Raw genomic sequence first — 17,179 nt, forward strand, 5'->3', positions numbered from 1 at the left:
TAAGAGAGATCGTATGTCAACAACAAGAAGTACACCGGGGCGCAAAAGTATTTGCTTCAAAAAATAGCCTCCAGGAAAGGCATTACTGTATCACCTTAAATAAGGGTTTGCCTCTGCAAACTTCGCTAGATTGGTTATGCGATTTCGCGAAATTACTGAAATTCATTGAGAGATTCCTTTCTCAACAATTTGTTAGTGTTAAAAAGGAAATAATTTTTAAAGTACATTAGCTGGCTCAGTCACAGAATTTCGGTTGCCATAGACTGAACCAAGCTTCTGGTCTTATGCCCTTTGCATGAAATGATGAGTGATCAGGGGGAGCATAGAATTTGATGACCTTGGTCATTGACGAGGGTGACGACGGTTTGAAGATGTCATCATCCTGTTTGGATATAACCAATACGCACTTGAGAAAGAGGCGTCATTCATTCGACTATAAGAGGAAGCGATAGATCGTTGTATTTTTTCAATCTTAACTTTATTACAATACCAGTTCCAAAGAAGATCAAATGGCTACTCAATGTAAAACTCCTGACGACTATTATTCTTGGCGCTGAAAACTTCGAGAAAAATTTCGACACCGAAAGGTCTTTTCGAAAAAGCTATAGCCTTCCATGTTTGAAACAGAGAGGCCCTTTAAATGTTGAACTTTTCACGCGTTATTTGAGATTACTTAGCAAAAAATCGAGCTTAGTGGCAAATTTGATTAGATTGAGATACAGCACTGAGTTGTAAAGAACTCAACTATCTACGCGTATTTATTTACGAATCTTTTACTAATATTTGTCACCAGGGGTAAGGGGCTAGTGACTAATTTTTATTACTTTTAGTGTAAAGCGAGGACCTGTGAATTCCTGGGTCCAGCTAGCGTTCTCTTCTTGTACACATCCCATCGCCGCGTTCAGCAATATAAAGACGAGACATCTCACTATTCTAACCCTCGCCCATCGCTTCATGTTCTTTGCGGACAGAGAGACGTGTCATCGCCCGAAGGGTTTCTCGCCGACATATAGCCACTTTTCTGCTGGGACGAGAGTGGTTTTCTGTAAGAGCAAGATACATTTACCCCTGACAATTCAAATAACTACAACACGGGCTCAAAAAGAGACAGAAGACAGAAGATATCTGCAGACACACGACTTAAGACTCATGCAAAATTAGTAGGCTTCAGCCTTTCTATGACAGAGCTTGAGTTTGAGCCCTAGTTTAATCTCACTGGCTCGACTTCGGTGTGCACGACCACCTTCTCCTCGACCACTTGATCTAATGATGTTGGATCTGAAGAGTAGATCTCCGTCTTCTTTGCTTGCCTTTTGTCCCACCAAAGACCAGCCTGGATTGCAGCAGTCACCAAGACTAAGGGTTCAAGTTAGCATATCTCCGGTTTGCTGTAAATCGTAGACTTGGCCGTACTGGAAAGGATTTGCAAAACAATACACCAGAGATACCCTTTTCGTGCAGCAGGGAAATCTGTAGTTTTCCAAACAAAATTCGGGGCCTGCCTCACATTTAGTTAAAACAATCAACTGCTAGGTTTCAAGACCTACCACAGCCTGCACAACATATGCAAGGTCGTTGGCCATGGCAACAACCAAAGCTCTCTTCTCTGTATCGGCCGAGCATATCTCATTGGTCCAACTGAGAATGAGGGGACCAGCTCCCAACTAAATGAAAATAAGTAAGGCAATCCATCTTGCCAATAGATAGATATGATAGCTCACTCCAATGTTACTGAGCCAATACACTGCCTTGCGACCGTCTATATTACTGTATAATGGCATTTGCAGCAAAAGAACACAAAATATAATCTGAGACAGATAGTCAGTGATTCAACTCAATATGGAAGGGTTGTCAAATATTACGGTAATGATGGCGCCTGCATAGACGAAGGGCCAACGTGCCCCCCGACAAGGGCCATCTGAGAGCCAGCCCCAGATGAAAGCGACAATAATGAAAATCCCAGTCGTGAGCAGAGGTACTAGTTGCAAGCATTAGCCAGAATTTTCATGACTGAAAATCGTGGCTAGACTTACAATTGTTGATCTGTGGGATCGAAAATGAGGTGCCTGGCAGCGGCGCGGGTTTCGAGTCGAAGCTCTTCAGCCAGTAGCCCATGCCAGGCTGTGGATAGCCATTGTTCCAGACAATGTACAGCAGGGCTATTGCGGTCTGTTAGATAAGGAATGGATCGCAGCTGGATGGTGACGGGAAGGGAAATATACGTAGAAGATATGTGTGCCAGCTGAAGAATATTCTTTTGGCCTTGGCCACTGTCCAAGACTCCGTCCCCGCCCGGCCAATTTCTTGCATTCGTTTGACGGAAAGCTTATGCTCTTTTTCAGTTATCCACCATGTTCTCTTGCCACTCTGCGGCAGGTCAGGGAAGAACAGATAGCCAGCCAATGCGAGCGGCAGTGTGATGATTCCGTCGATGATAAAGAGCCATCGCCAGCCCGCGCGGCCTTGCACACCATTCAGATTTGTGTAAGCCGCTGCCTGGAGGAAGCCACTGAAAAGTGTACCAATCGAGCCAGCAAGCCAGAAGATCATCGCCCGTTTGCCGATCTCTTGTGGTGTGTACCACGATCCAAGTAGGTAGTGGATGCCAGGATAAAAGCCAGATCTGAAACGACAAAATTCAGTTCTGCATATGATGACACAGGCTCTGAGCGTAAAAGCTTACTCGAAAAGCCCAACAAGGAAGCGAAGGGCATAAAGAGCCTGGTATGACTTGACACTCGACATGCACATGACAGCAATGCCCCAACCGACCTCGAGCTACATAGTTTGTCGGTATCAATCAGGATTAAAAGAAGATTGAAAATGGAGGCACTTACCGAGGGAATCACCCATCGAGGCGACAGCCGAGTCAACAGCAGATTTGAAGGGATCTGGCCAATAACATAACCGACCGTAAAGATGGAGGTGCTAGTTACCAGCTGATTGCCATACATCTCCAGGTCCTCCTCCATACCGCTTAGATAGGCATTGGTAATATTATAGAGGTCGAGGTTCTTGAGGAAGTAACCAATCTATATAGTCAGGTTTGCAGAGTCAGAATTTGCTTTAGCTTCGAGGATGATGATAAGATTTGACTTACCGACGCAAAAGTGAGCACAAAGGCATCCAACTTGAACAGCAACCAACGCTGATCTCTCGGCAATTCCCATGTGTCCCAAAGGTAGCCTTTCCATGTCTTAATAGGCTTTACGACGCCCTCTTCTCGAGAGCGACTAGTCTCTACGTCCTGACCCATGATAAATGCCTGTTTTGACGGTTGACAGCCAGATTTCAGAAAGTATTTCAATTATATTGGGGTGGTACGTAACGCATCACTCCATTGCTCTTAAGAATCACGTCACTCCTAGTCGACGTGCCTAACTCTAAGCAGGTGCATAGATAAGCTGTTTTTGAGGTCTCCGTCGGCGCATGGTCGTAAGCCACAGCTTGGTCATGAAGTCTAAAAAGAAATTTTTAGGAAATGCTACGCAGGCTACGTCGGATCTAAACTCCTGTTTATTCGTTTTACCTTTTCTTTCTTCTTTTCCTGCAATCCCCTAAAAATCGCACGACTTTCATCGGGAGGATGGTGTGTTGATGCAATGACGCAATAGTCTCCATGGATTACACCTCATGCAGAATACATCACTTGCTGCCGAAAGACACTGGTCCAGGCACTATATCTGAATCTAGTAAGCCTTAGGGCGCTCCATATAGGTGGTTCTTATGCATATGTAAAAATCAACCCTTTATACTACTTGGCTGATTGGCTATGCGGAGAATATATTGATGGGCGTCATGTATTTTTGGTACATATTTACACGTTCTTCCTAGCTTTGATTTAGTGGAAAGGCAGCCGGCTGCTCTTGGCTCCGATAGCCGTCGATTTCACGGGTCCTCACATTCCATATGTAAGTTTCGATATAAAGAGGCCGATATTCTGATGAGGCGGCAAAAACTTAGCACATTTTTCTCAGGCGCCAAAAGATCCAAATTTGAGACTAGGGATACAAGTTGCGAAATTATCTGAACTCTGTTGCACCATAATTTCCGACTTGTATCTCCTTATTTCCTCCCTAAACCTACACAGTATGCTGGATAAATAGTGCTTAGTGGACTTAATGTACGTGTGTGTGAAACCTCGAGGCCAGCTAGTAGGACCACCACACAACCATCATATGCGGACTGTGAGACTTAGTCTTCAGTACCAATTTTGACCAATTTTCTCTCACAATTTTGTTACATCTTTCCCTCAGTAATTATATCCATGACTTCTCCAAGAAATATCTGCTAATTTTACTGTCATTTAAACTACCTAAAAGGGCATATCACTAGACATGGTGGCTTGTAGTGTCCCCCATAATGAGTTTACAGACGAAAATATTCAAAGGATCAAGGGGTACCTGGGAAAACAAGAAGAGGGATAGCATGAAGCGGATGGATGTCATTATGCTATGGCGGAAATAAAAACTTCAAGCTAGCGTGGGAGAACATACCAAATCCAGACTCTGCCGCTTTTTGATGAGCACAGATAATGAGATCGATGATTGCATTCGATGGAGGATACTCCATACTACCATCACGGAGGTGTGCGAAGTCATGTCCGTGAAAAAGGTTGGCGATTCGAGCTTGCTATCGGAGGAAGAGCCATTAATAGCTCTAGGATACGAGATTGTGGAAGTACTTATAAAAGCTCTGCCATCTCTTTGTTTTGAAAACTTTGCTTCAGAGAGAATCAGGTCCAGGGTTCAATATGGGGCATTTTCTCGAGCTGCTCCAAAAGAGTACGGTTTCAGAATACATAGAATGAATATATCCCCAGGGGTGGTCCCATTTTTGAAGTCTGGCGATAAGATATCGGGCAGTTCAGTAACATCTGCTATTGCTTCCGGAGTCTCTTCATTGATTCACTCCTGCAAAGAGTTTGCGAACAAAGGCAAAGGTTTCAAGCCCGATACGCGGAAACGAGTAATTAAGGAACATTTTTTTAGAATGATGGGGCAGGACGAGAAGTACATCATGCTTGAGAAATTTGTTGGTCTAGATGTCCAAGCTAGGGACGGGGAGCCTGTTAATGCTAAAAGGATTATTCTAGAAGCATTTCGGGATCCGGAGCCACCTGAATGGATATGAGGTAGAAATGGGTAAAGAAACTACCGTCTGTATACTTTCGGGGCATCTCAATTGATATTCTGTTACCGTTGACTATAGCCGTATCGGTGTATAACGTATAAATATCTAGTCACAGCTTAGTCCATATACGAATCCACCTTTACTAATGCTCCCGCTCGAACAAAAGGCGTAGGACCGGTGATGCTAAGTTAGATCTTTGCTAGTCCTATGGAGCACAGTGCCCTTATGCATGCTTCACATAGATGATAACCTGTTTATGGCGGAACCCTAAGGAGAGATTGATTTTTCGAATTGATTGGATAATATAAACATCCCACCTCCAAACATGTATCTGGTCCGTGACAGATACTGATGCGTCCGAAAGAGCGCGTGCATCGGAAACGATATGAGTCTTCCGACTAACCCTTTTGTGTTACAGCCACATACATTTATCGCTCCTCTTCAAAGAGCCACTTGCTCTCTGTTGCAGATTTGCAAAAATCCCCTTTGTTTACTGCGGGGTTTTAGCGTTTGCCTTGCGTAAAGTGGAGTGCGCACCGCATAGTCGGTGACTAAACAGGTTGTTTCCATTGAGTTGGTATTATAATCATGTGGCTTGAAGAAAAATATTATATTTGCCCCATTAAATTCACCGGGATGAGTTAGACATACTTATATAAGAATGATTGAGCCACTTCTCATCAGTCTTGCCACCCACTCTCCTATTCTTTGGCCAGTCGACTCTTTTTTCGTCCCGTTTTCTGGGCAGGGAGCCATGAATGATATTTCAATTAAAATACTTCGTTGCATATACCTATTGAAAAGGGAGCTATAGCTCTTCAATACCCGCAGTCATGTAATAAATTATAAGGCAGTTCCCATTTTCAATGTGCCTGCTGATATCATCCTGATATCGTGGTTTCTTTCAAGAACCTCTAGTAGCGTCCTCCCATTTCCCCTTTCAATTTCTTTAGCTAATAATTATAGCACTTGATGAGAGAATTTTCGATTACTGGCTCCCCACATCAAACTTCCTGAGCAAAGCCAAGCAATTTCGAGAAAATAGAGGACGTCTTACCTTTCTTTTCCGATACTTATTTCCTCTCGAGTCAGATTTCACTCAATCTCCGTGAACTCCCTTCTATGACTGTCAAGAATCCTTCGATCTGATGACATGGGAAATTTCAGCTAGTAGCAAAAGGATAGTGGGGAGGTATGTGTATGTTCACGCCAACTATATGTATGCTTTGAAAGTCTAATAGATTATCATAGGAGGGGCGTGATCAAGGTCGATTTCAATATCAAAGTCAACGATCCTGTGAGCCAGTGGCATGGTGTGGTGATGCCGCATCTGCCAATCACGCCTGCCTTTCATGTCAACATCCTGATCACGCGCCCATGGATGAAAGAGGGCCAGCTATGGGCCGCTCTTGATAACGAGATTTCGCCCGTTCAGACTTCCGCCACCGATACGCTGGCCACTGTCCGTGATCATTTGCGAGATGCACCATCTCTGCCAGTTGCGGTCAAGAAGGTTCGATTAGATAAAAGTTTCCGTTAAGACCTCGCGGCCCTGTAAATCATGCAGGGTCGCAGTCCTCAGGATCCCAGTTAGTCTAGTATCTGACTTTGGCCCATCCTCTTCGAACACCCCTACGATCAGCTCGAACGGGTCGATTTATTTGGATTTCTTCCCGTCAACTATAACTGTGGTAGTCTATGGAATCGGCTTGGTCTGAATGCCGACCAGACTGCAGCTGTAAACGCACTGGCAGAGACAATATGAATTATGCTGATTCAGGGACCTGCTGATACTGAAAAGATGACACTTGCCTCCTTACTTTGCGTCTTTTTTGTCAATGACATAACCCATCGGTAGACATACTGCTTTAGGTCCTGTTTACCACCACTGCCAATGACAATATTGATACGATCACCCAGTCGGTTGACCGGGTTATTCGTGCTAAAGTAGTGACTGGGCAATTGGTGCAGAGAGAATTCGTTGTGGTGTGGGTTGACTCTCTTCCAATCGAATACGGCTATCTCCAGGAGCGTTGTCTTCAATAGCGTCTACGCTCTGGTAATGCGTGCCCACTGATGCTGGACGGACCCATTGACTCGCTGGTTGCCACCATGGTGGGAGTGCAGCAAGCCATCCTTATACAGTACTAAAAGCATACCCATCTTCGTATCAGGATAGGGATCAGTCTTTCTTCAAGATAGTCGAGGACGAGGTGGCAGGAAGTCCAACAACCGTCTCTCCGCCCGTTCATCTGAGTGGCGATCAAGCTGCCGACCTGGAAGCAGGGACAAACATTTGCTAACATGGATGCTGTCATGAATCACATCCAGCACCTACGACCAGTGGAGCGTCATATACAGCGAGCGACGACAAGACGATCAAAAAATACATGCGTACCGGAAACAAGGATACGAAAGATACTCCTGAGTTCGTCCGCATCATGATGTCAATCGAAAGCCCGACCCCCAAAGGCTTGACGGCATACAGAAAGAATAGACATATGATTCTAGCGATGTATGGCTGACGAAAAGCAGCGACGACTATGGTGGATGAAGACGCACCTGAGAATATGCAAGAAGTCGAGTAAAACTGCGATCGTCACAGACAAGCATTACAAATATTACAGCATCAACTAAAGGCAACCACCGACGAACTATTACGAGCGATACGACAGCTGATGTACGATTCAGAACCCGATGGATCTGAATAGTCGCATTCTAAAAGAGGATGAAAAGCTTGGGGGATCTTGTCGCTCCCGTGCCCAAGAGACGACAATTTTATCAATTTGTTTGAAGGCCACTCGTTTGGCTTCGCGGATTTCTCGGTGGCTCACCACCGCCCTCACCAGAGTCGACGTGATTATCTGGCCAAAGAGATCATGACTGTGGTCGGATCAATAAAGTAAGTTTTTCAGAGGGAAAACATTGGATTCCATAGCTAAATTCGAGGGCTAAAACCAGTTTAATACTGTTGTTACAAATGGGTAGGTAATACCTAGAAGCAATGCAGGCGTGCCGGATTGCAAGGAGCAAAAATGAAGATATGGTCAATACTATTCTTCTCTTTTTCCAGAGCCTATCAAAGTCTCCGTTGATAGAGGGTGTAACTACATCCCGCATCCTTCGTTTCACAATTGTTTCCCAAGGTAGAGTCTTCATTTTTCTTTAAGAAAGATCAACCCAGGGCACGCAAAAATTCCTTTTGGGTGAAAAGGCTTTTCAGACTTTCATACATTTGAATACAACGCTACTAGTCAGCGTAAATGCCTTCTCATTACACGATGCAAACCACATTCCTCCGAATCCGATAAAAAGGAAATGTCATCTAAGCTAAAGCGTCAAAAGGCTACGTCAGCAGCCTGGTAATGAGTTTGGCTTGAAGGTTATTTCGATTGTGGAAACCCCTTGTCCAGGAAACATTGACAAAACTCCTCACGGCTCTTGAGAAACACGTTTTGAAGATCATGCCGATAAATGCTGCGCTTAGTACACTGTTAAAGTCTCTGGCTGAGGTGGTCTCACATTTGAATACCGTCTGTGTGGTATTCGCCAGCGCGAAGAGATTTAGAAATTAGATGTCGTGATTGGGGTAATGTTAATCTTGATCGCTGGTGATATTAACATCTTGAAACCTAGTAGTAATAGCGCTGAAGAAGTCCCCCAAAACGCCACCCCACCAGTCGAAAATGTGTCCACTCTACTAGGTTGACGAGAGTTACCAAGAAATAGACAACATGGAATAAGCAATCATATATCTTTTGCAAGGCAAAGTCGCGGCATAGACTTTGAGATAGGTTGTGCCCAGAACAACTTGCCATATGCCAATTGTGAGGCTAACTTCGCGGGCGTTGAAAACCGGGCAACTGTACCGCTCCTATCTCAATCTGTTTCTAGCAAAGGCATTGAGCTTTGTGTGTCGGATAATATTCCAGGTTCAGATAAGGACCTTGTTGCATTCCAAAATGCGTGTGTTGTTGCGGCCAGGTCTCGTGTTCTGTGAAGTGGAATTCCTGGTTTTGAAGACGAGGATGAGCCATTATGCCATAAGTGATCGGTATAGAAAGTCTTATAATTAATATGCCGACTCCCGCAACATCCCACACTTGTTGTGCTCCCCCTTGACTCCTCGATGAGACATAGATTTTGAGATTGGTACTGTCCTATCTATACTCTTCGAACTTTTGAATGAGTTAAACCAATTCCGAATCACTACACATATTCCTACTGCACAACTTATCACAAAGTAAATCCAAGACCGTATCACTATCTGAGGAATTGATGCCAGAGATGCATTAGAGGAAGCTGAGATAGAATGGAGATCAGGGTCCAAGCAACGCAGACTTTGGGAAGCAGATTTCAATGGAAAAAAAATTAATTCAAAAGGGCCTTGGCTTGATAAGCTAAGAATAGAGGTCTATAACTCTGTTTCCTTCCTGGCTTTCAATTTGTTTGTCTCCTTGTTTAGAGCCAAAGAGGATTGTGACAATGCGCATCAGTTTGTCTAGTATTGCGCCTCTCGGTTCATGAAGGCGTATAACGAGTACGTTTCAACTGCCAGAGGTAAGCCAGATACATTTCTATCTATCATACTAGTTCCAGAAGGGGACCCATATAACATCAATGTGAGTCCACTGTATACATATATCAGCGAGGTTATGCGGGTTAGTGCCCTCAACTTACTAGTCAGTTCAATGAGTATCGCAAATATGCCACCAAGATCAATACTTCAGAGTTGAATTGCCCAAATGCCAATGAGATCTTATGAAATAAGATCTTACGGGCTGTTTGACATCTTCTTAACCATTTAGGTAAGGAACACAGACACTTAAACTCCAACAGCAACACAGAACCATTCGATATACATGCGTTCTTCACCAGTATTCATCAAGCACAAAAGCATACCGCATTTCTCCCATTGATTGTGAATGCCGACCAGACAATTTCATTCATACAACCACCTTTTACAGCCTTGCCCGTGACCGACTAGTTGCCTTTTATAACCTATGTCGTTGGGTTAGCGACCATCACAATATCAAAAATAGCCTTCGCCCAGGGGAAGAGTCGCCCGCCATTGTTGCTAGGTGTTGAATGGACAACCCGAGCACACTGACGCCGTCCCATGCATATACCACCAGCGATAAGAGGTTGCTTCAGATAGTGAGTTCCATGGATGGCTTTCTACCACTAAGAAATGTTCAAAAATCAGAGGATGAAAGGCGCCAAGGGCGTTCAATCTCCGTGGTAATAAGCTTTAGATTAGATTCATATTGGAGCACTGTATTCTATGTATAATAGAGTCATGACATTCTCTTAGCCTACTTCCACTTCAAAGTAAAACCCGGGTTGGCAGGATACTGATCCAAGTCTCTGTAAATGCATTCTTCCAGAGGGTCGAACTTTTCGTATAATTCATACGCAACTCTGTCCTCGCCATGCACAATTTCTACGAACGGCTCGGTGTCGATGCCAGCATTCAAACATTCGTTCAGTTTTCCTACGAGTCTCAACTTAATTCTGTTGTAATTTTTGACCTTCAGCTTGATGATAGCGTTCTATAAGCGCCGTGGTGAAGCAACAAAACATTCATTTTGAGAAGGATCAGGAAATAACTAATCTAATTGTTATTTCCGCTTAGACAGCATTTCGCCATGCAGCCTCAATCCAGATAAAAGCACGCTGACTCATTCACCGGAAGCTTTTATATTTCAGCCCATGAAGCAGATTGGGGAGACCCGATAACGACTGGAAAATTGAGCACCAACCAAAATTGGCAAGCCCAAATCACGAGAGAAACAGACAGGTACATTTACTAAGAGGGGCAAAAAACAGTTTGCGGAGGAGTTAGAGTAAGAACGCTAGCTTGGAACGGAGGAGTCGTCTGACTCTTTCTATATTGAGGGCAACGAGGAGGCAGGTCGTACAACCAACACCATCGAAAAAATGGGACCTGGAAGTAAACCGTTTAAAAGCAGTTCCTTATGCTCAAAACCCTATGGCAAAAGCCCATCAATGGTGTGAAATTTCAACCACCTAGCCAGGCTAAGAGGACATTGACCCGACATTTGGTATTATTCAAAAACCAAGGAGAGTCCTTCACATGTATAACTAGTTATATGATGTCCATTGGATCACAGCTGCGTTAGATAATCTTCAATATTGACCGAAGGCATATTCATAATAATTCATTTGATAGAACTGATCTGCAACACAAATGATAGTCAATACGGCAAATACGGCAAGTAATAGTACTAAACTATAATAAAATCAAGCCAATATTGAAACAGCCATTTTCATAACGATCGACAGCGGACGGGCCAAGAGTCTCACGACAGGCGCCACTTCGGCTGCCCGATCACACGGCAGTCGCTAGCCATTATCTACCAAGGGTCAATGTCATTATTCAAATTGGAGAAAGGGATGCTATGTTGTACAGAGAATCAGTATTATGTTGGCTGATGAGCCATCGGATAGTGGCTGCGCGGTGGCTGTGCAAGCGGCCTTATTGGCTGCGACCATTGGCGCTCCACCCTAGCCGCTCGGCCTCATCAGCTCCCCATAATTTCTCCATATTACACACTCCTCCTCTCTCTGTCTGTCTCTATGGAGATGAGTATCAGCAAAACACGCCAATATCAATGTTCATGCATCCATTCTGAGCGCATCAAATTGCGTGAGACAAGACCCCGATTAGCAATTAATCGGGTTCGCACAAACTCCGGGAAAAGGCCAGAGGTGGCAAATAAGTCCCCGCTTGTGAGACGTGAATGATGTCGTTGACTACTTGTACACGTCGTCTCTGGGCCTCCACCAACGGCAGTGCGAGACGGGAGTCTGAATTTCGGCAACGATGTGTCAGGGCTGACTGCGTGTTCTAGACGACGCCATCCATCCGTGACCATATTGCTGGTTTCAGAATTTCAGTCGTATGTCGTGTCGTATTAATATTGCGGTTTCAGCCAAACAGCCTCGCACAGCGGCGACGTGAATGCATATTGATTGTTATCACAATCACTAGTGAGGCTGCAAGGTCGGTCGGTGTCTTGTCAATCTGTCCATTATTCGGAGCTGGGCGACTCTTTCGTGCCCTGCGATGCGATAGTTGTCATTTTTGCTCAGTACGGGCGATGGGCTGAAAAAGGGCCGGAAGATTGACTTGCATGCTAGTGTGTTGGATGACCTGCTTCGTTGACAACAAGACATGCAGGCATCATGACTAGAAGTCTGGTAGAAGTCGCGATAGGCGACGTGAGTGGTTGTCCTGGGGACGCCGGCAGGGCTGCTAGTTGCGACTAAGTGGAAGGGGCTGCCTGCGGATGAATGAATGCATCGAGTAAGGAGATAAGCCTGTGCGCCCGTGATTGGCTGCTGGCCCCCCGGACTCTCGGGCCATCTTGGCGTCTGCTGGACTGCAGTAGTATTTATTTCGTTATTTAGTATGTGCAGTGACCTACTTATACGAGTGGCACACACGTAGTCGACTGCTAATGTCTTGAACAGTAACAGGACGAATTTTCTTTTTCTCGAGTGTAGAACGTTTAGCCGACAGGGCGTCGCAACAATTGTCTGGGCAGCCAATCGGCCAGCCCTGCTGATTCTTTCTATGGTTCATGACGCGCACTCTGCCGTAAGCATCTATTACTCTGGTCATCGACCAGGTCCATTCACTCAGTGTACGAATATGAAAAATGTGGGCAGCACCATGGATATTAATTAGCGATCATCATCGATTACGATTCAACGAAGTGTAAAGTGTAAAGTGGTTGAGAGCCAATGTGGCAGATTGTCAAGGTGTCATTGACAATATGAATTGAACACGCACGGTACCTCCAGCTGTGCGTACCGTAGTATCGCACAATATGTATCCTGTATGCGACGGTCTCACCGGGCTGGCCCGGGCGCGAGTGGCTGATAACTCTAATATGGCAAACGAACTGCCCATTGCCAGCTCCTACAATAATTAAGTACACACCCGGCAATAAGTGAATGTCCCCGTCGCCCAGGCTCCAATGACTAGGCTGTCCCTGGTTCTTCAATGCGCTCCCGCCATGCCACCACAAGGATAATCCATTGTCTATAATAATATAACAGTATAATATCAACAGCTGTAGTAAGACACGCCTTACCCGGAATGTATTGGCGGATGCGCCGGCGGGTCCGTAGGGTCCCACTTCTGCGGCACCCTAAGCCAACCAGCGGCCGCATGTCCCTGGTCCCCCACTGGCCACGCCCTGATTGGCCCAGCTGGGCGACGCTGCCTGGTTCCTGCCCCAAAACAATCTCGCTCCGGACTCCCTTCATTTTTCCGCCTTCCGCTCCCTGCGATCGATCCCTTCACACCTCTCTCCACCCTCGCTGGCTCTTCTTCCCTTGCCCATCTCCAACCTATCCTGTGAAAGGGTTGTTCCTCCGTTTTGCTTCCTCGTCTTGCTTTCCTTTTCTTTTATTTCTATTCCTATTGCATTTCTATTGCCTACTCCTTGACGGAAGAAATTACCTCCCCCTAATCGGCACTCCACTCCGTTTGGCCCAGTCCTTGTGGCCGTCCGTTCCTTACAGACCAGAGAAAGACCCTTCCATTTTTCACGACTACCCATTGAAAAGCGCCATCTTCGCCTATTGCTGCTCTTTGCGAACTGATCCGTCTTCGCACGCTTTCTTCTCATTGCATTCGACACTCGTGACTGGCTCCGTGTCCCGTGCGACCTCCCGATCTTATGCTGTCTTCGCGGCCATAACGGCCTCCAGCTCAGGTTAGACTTTCGCCCACGGCAATCTAGAAAGTCTCTCGGCAGCCTGGAGGCCTATACTACGACGGTGGCAGGTGAGGTTGTGCAAAGGAAAAACGAGAAGAACAGAAGATTGCGATAGACGGGTTTGAAGCCTTTTCATCATGATGGCGTCAACAGCGACAACTCTACAACAATCCCAGTCGGGTTATTCACAAGATCCACCTCTAGGGACTATGGATTTCCATCCAGACGACTCCCACGAGTCTGTAAGCCATATTCGGCCACCAAATCCCCCCTTCGTATTCCCACGAAGGCCCTCCGACGCCAGTAGCGACTATATGCCGCCGCCCTTACCAACCTTCTCCTTTAACCCGGGAAATCTTCATGCCCCAACGCCATCTACATCTGCAATCACGGTTCCACGACCGGGCGGCCATCGTCGACGACCGAGTGAACTAATTGGAGGTGATGGACCCCCAAGCCCTCGGATGTTGAGTTCCAGTCCCGGAAAACAAGATTTAGATATAACTGGCGTACCACTTCCTGCTCCAGGACCCCCAGCTCATGGCCCAAGTCGTCGCGGACATGCTCATCGTCGTTCTCAGGCCATGTCAAGCATGGATCTGACGGCAATGACCAAGGCTGTGCCTCCTACACTAACCGTCGGCAGCGCTCCTACGACTCCGGCTGATGCAAAGCACGAATTTCAAGACAAGATTATTCAACCGATGTCTCGCTCCGCTATTAGTTTACTTCACCACCCCACACCTCCAGATTCACCCGCCGGACAACCGATCGAAAACACTCACCCTGACTTTGGAAATACTCTTCACCCAGAGCCGCGACCACGGCCTGTTTCAATGATTTCCAATGAGACTTCCAGCAGTCTTTCGACTGTCCGCCCTGGCCATTCTCGTGCTAATAGTGTGAACCCTCCTGGTCCTAAAGTTGAAAGTTCGTCTCAGCCTCCAAAGATTCGTCCGAAAACCGCCGATGCAGCCTCATTAATGGTGCTGCGACCGACCGATCACATTCCGCTTCCGGATTTGCCTCTGTTTAGGAGGTCATCTGTGGGAAATAGACTTACAGAGCCCTTCCGCCTCTCGTCAGAGGCTGACGAGGCCCCGCAAAAGAAACGCAGCAAGAAGCAAGCCAAGAAAAAGAAACCTTCCGAGCAATATAGTAAACACGAATCTACCAATAAGATGTCTCTCGAAGGAGCTGTGGACATGGCGCGAGATTTATCCAGTGACAAGTGGGAGTCAGCGTCCAGCACTCGGTCAGGCGGCGAAGACTGCGGTCGCAAAGTGCGCAAGACTGCCAAGCGGGATAAAAAAGTGCGTTCGTGGGCCGGTGCGATATTTCCATTAAAGAGCAGGCGCCACCATGTAAAGAAGGTTTCAAGACGGACCCCAACACCACCGCCGATTCTTACTCGTACAAATTCCGTTCAGGGGTCTATTGAGGTTGACTTCGATACCGACAACACGGTTATCATTCGCACGCCTACCAACCCCAATGCGCCAACTTCTACTATCAAGGAGCCGCCGCCACCAGCCGATGTCGCTTTTGAGAGTTCTTGGAAACCGCGCAGCTTTTACGAACAGAATATAGATAACGACGTCTTCAGCCCAGTCATCGATCTCGATGCCGCCCTGGGTCCTTTCAATACGCCAGAAATGAGCTCTGGTCGAGTCGCTGGTAGCGCTTTCTCGCAGGCCACGAAGCGAATGTACAGCGGCGGTCGACGAGGTGAATTTGTCGGTCCTGAGATGCGATATCATCGCCGTGCCGAAAGCGCCCCGGAAATGCCTCCTATTGACCGCAGCTCCCTTGGGTTTCCCAGGTTAGGCAGTAACTCGACAATGGCTCACGCGGACGTCTTTTACGAAGAAGAGGAAGATGCTTTCCTAGCAGAAAACCATTTGGCAAGCGACGAGTCTAATTCAGTATCAGACGATGACTCAATATCGAGCGTGATTGAATCTGAAGTAGAACCTTCAAGCAGCGACACATTACGTGGTATTCAAGAGAATACAATCCCTCCGGCGGACGATGGACTCGGAATTCATGTAGCTCAACATACTATGGCCGAGGAAAATGTGGAGGATGGACCAGGGGATGCCATTGATTCCGACGAGTGCATCGGTACATCCTCGTATCACCGTGAAATGACAAGTCAGAAGTCAGTCGAGATTTTTGAACCAGAGCAGTGGGCGGCTCCTCGAGTTCCATATGCTACCAGTCCAGATGTATCTCCACATATGTTGCCCATGGAGAAAAGACCATACTCTTCGCCACTTGACTTCAGCAGCAGTCTTCCGCAATTATCCTTGCCTTCTCGACAACCGTCTAGTTCTGCCTTCCCTTCGCCCGATCCGTCGAACATGTCATTTGATGGCCCTCATTCTGCGACCGCATCGTCAATGACAGATCAGACTACATTCAACCACCCTTTTCAGGACCAAATGCAGTATTCGGCTGAAGATATTCCATCTTTGACTAGCAGTGCTTCTACCAAGACCAATTCTCGGGGACGATTTTCTGCCAATTTCTACACACGAACTTCCGGCGAACGACCGGTCTCATTCTCTAGCCAATTACCTCCTCGGACAAGTAACTCTACATCGGCGAAGCGAGCCAGTCTTGTTAGCCTTTCCAGGCTCATGAGTGGAACGTATGGCGAAAAGAGTAAACTATGTCATGAAGAGAAGCCACCCGCGGACGAGGCTGAGAATAGCCGCAAGAAAAACCACCGCATGAGTCGTCGTTTAATGTTCTGGAAGTCAAAAGACAAGCAAAAAGCGGGTGATTAATTTTGCTGCTGCTTGACTTGTGACTTGTCTGGTTGATTAAATGTTTTGGGATTATGGTTTGTACAGGCGCATTGAGGCTACGACATGTCCACGCTAATGGCCCGGGTAATAACGGCGTACCTTTTATCTTTCTTGTCAATACTTATGTGTTTATGCCGGTGCTGAGTTCAGGTGTACAGAAGTCCTGAACGTTTTCTATCAAATTTTGCGCATCTTTGAGTCATTTTTTACTAGCATATCATCCTATCATCCTCCATTATTATCGACCAATCTTTAACTTTCTTTCATTTGGGCTATTTGTTCAGTCATGTGCCAATGAGCCATTTTCGCCATACATTTCGGCATTTCAATCTCTTCTTTCTCCTTGTCTGTCCTGGGTTGGAGACTTATGATATCATTTTCACGAACAGCAATCATCATTGCCTTCATTCTTTTCCTTCACTACGGGGCATCTCCTTGCTTTTCATTTTGGAGGCGATACTTTTTTTCTTCTTCAGAGGG

The 17,179-nt window shown here is 46.2% G+C and overlaps 3 protein-coding genes across 3 annotated transcripts; 2 read left to right on the top strand and 1 right to left on the bottom strand.

Moving 5' to 3' along the window:
* Positions 1-1,369: 1,369 nt before the first annotated feature.
* Positions 1,370-3,256, bottom strand: BGW36DRAFT_293337 (major facilitator superfamily domain-containing protein; the record flags this gene model as incomplete). Its single annotated transcript, XM_046210992.1, has 9 exons — positions 1,370-1,498; positions 1,548-1,664; positions 1,722-1,808; positions 1,863-1,978; positions 2,034-2,159; positions 2,223-2,623; positions 2,684-2,778; positions 2,838-3,032; positions 3,101-3,256. The coding sequence occupies 9 exons, from the start codon at positions 3,254-3,256 to the stop codon at positions 1,370-1,372; spliced, it is 1,422 nt and encodes a 473-aa protein (XP_046072994.1).
* Positions 3,257-4,599: 1,343 nt separating this feature from the next.
* On the top strand, positions 4,600-5,133 carry BGW36DRAFT_358064 (uncharacterized protein; the record flags this gene model as incomplete). The annotated part of the gene is made up of 1 exon (XM_046213932.1): positions 4,600-5,133. One exon carries the CDS (start codon positions 4,600-4,602, stop codon positions 5,131-5,133), a length of 534 nt encoding a protein of 177 aa, XP_046072995.1.
* Positions 5,134-14,095: 8,962 nt separating this feature from the next.
* BGW36DRAFT_396293 (uncharacterized protein) lies at positions 14,096-16,678 on the top strand (the record flags this gene model as incomplete). The annotated part of the gene is made up of 1 exon (XM_046218140.1): positions 14,096-16,678. One exon carries the CDS (start codon positions 14,096-14,098, stop codon positions 16,676-16,678), a length of 2,583 nt encoding a protein of 860 aa, XP_046072996.1.
* Positions 16,679-17,179: the final 501 nt, after the last annotated feature.

Source organism: Talaromyces proteolyticus (assembly GCF_021365285.1).
Source record: "Talaromyces proteolyticus strain PMI_201 chromosome Unknown BGW36scaffold_5, whole genome shotgun sequence".
In the NCBI taxonomy this organism is placed as follows: domain Eukaryota; kingdom Fungi; phylum Ascomycota; class Eurotiomycetes; order Eurotiales; family Trichocomaceae; genus Talaromyces; species Talaromyces proteolyticus.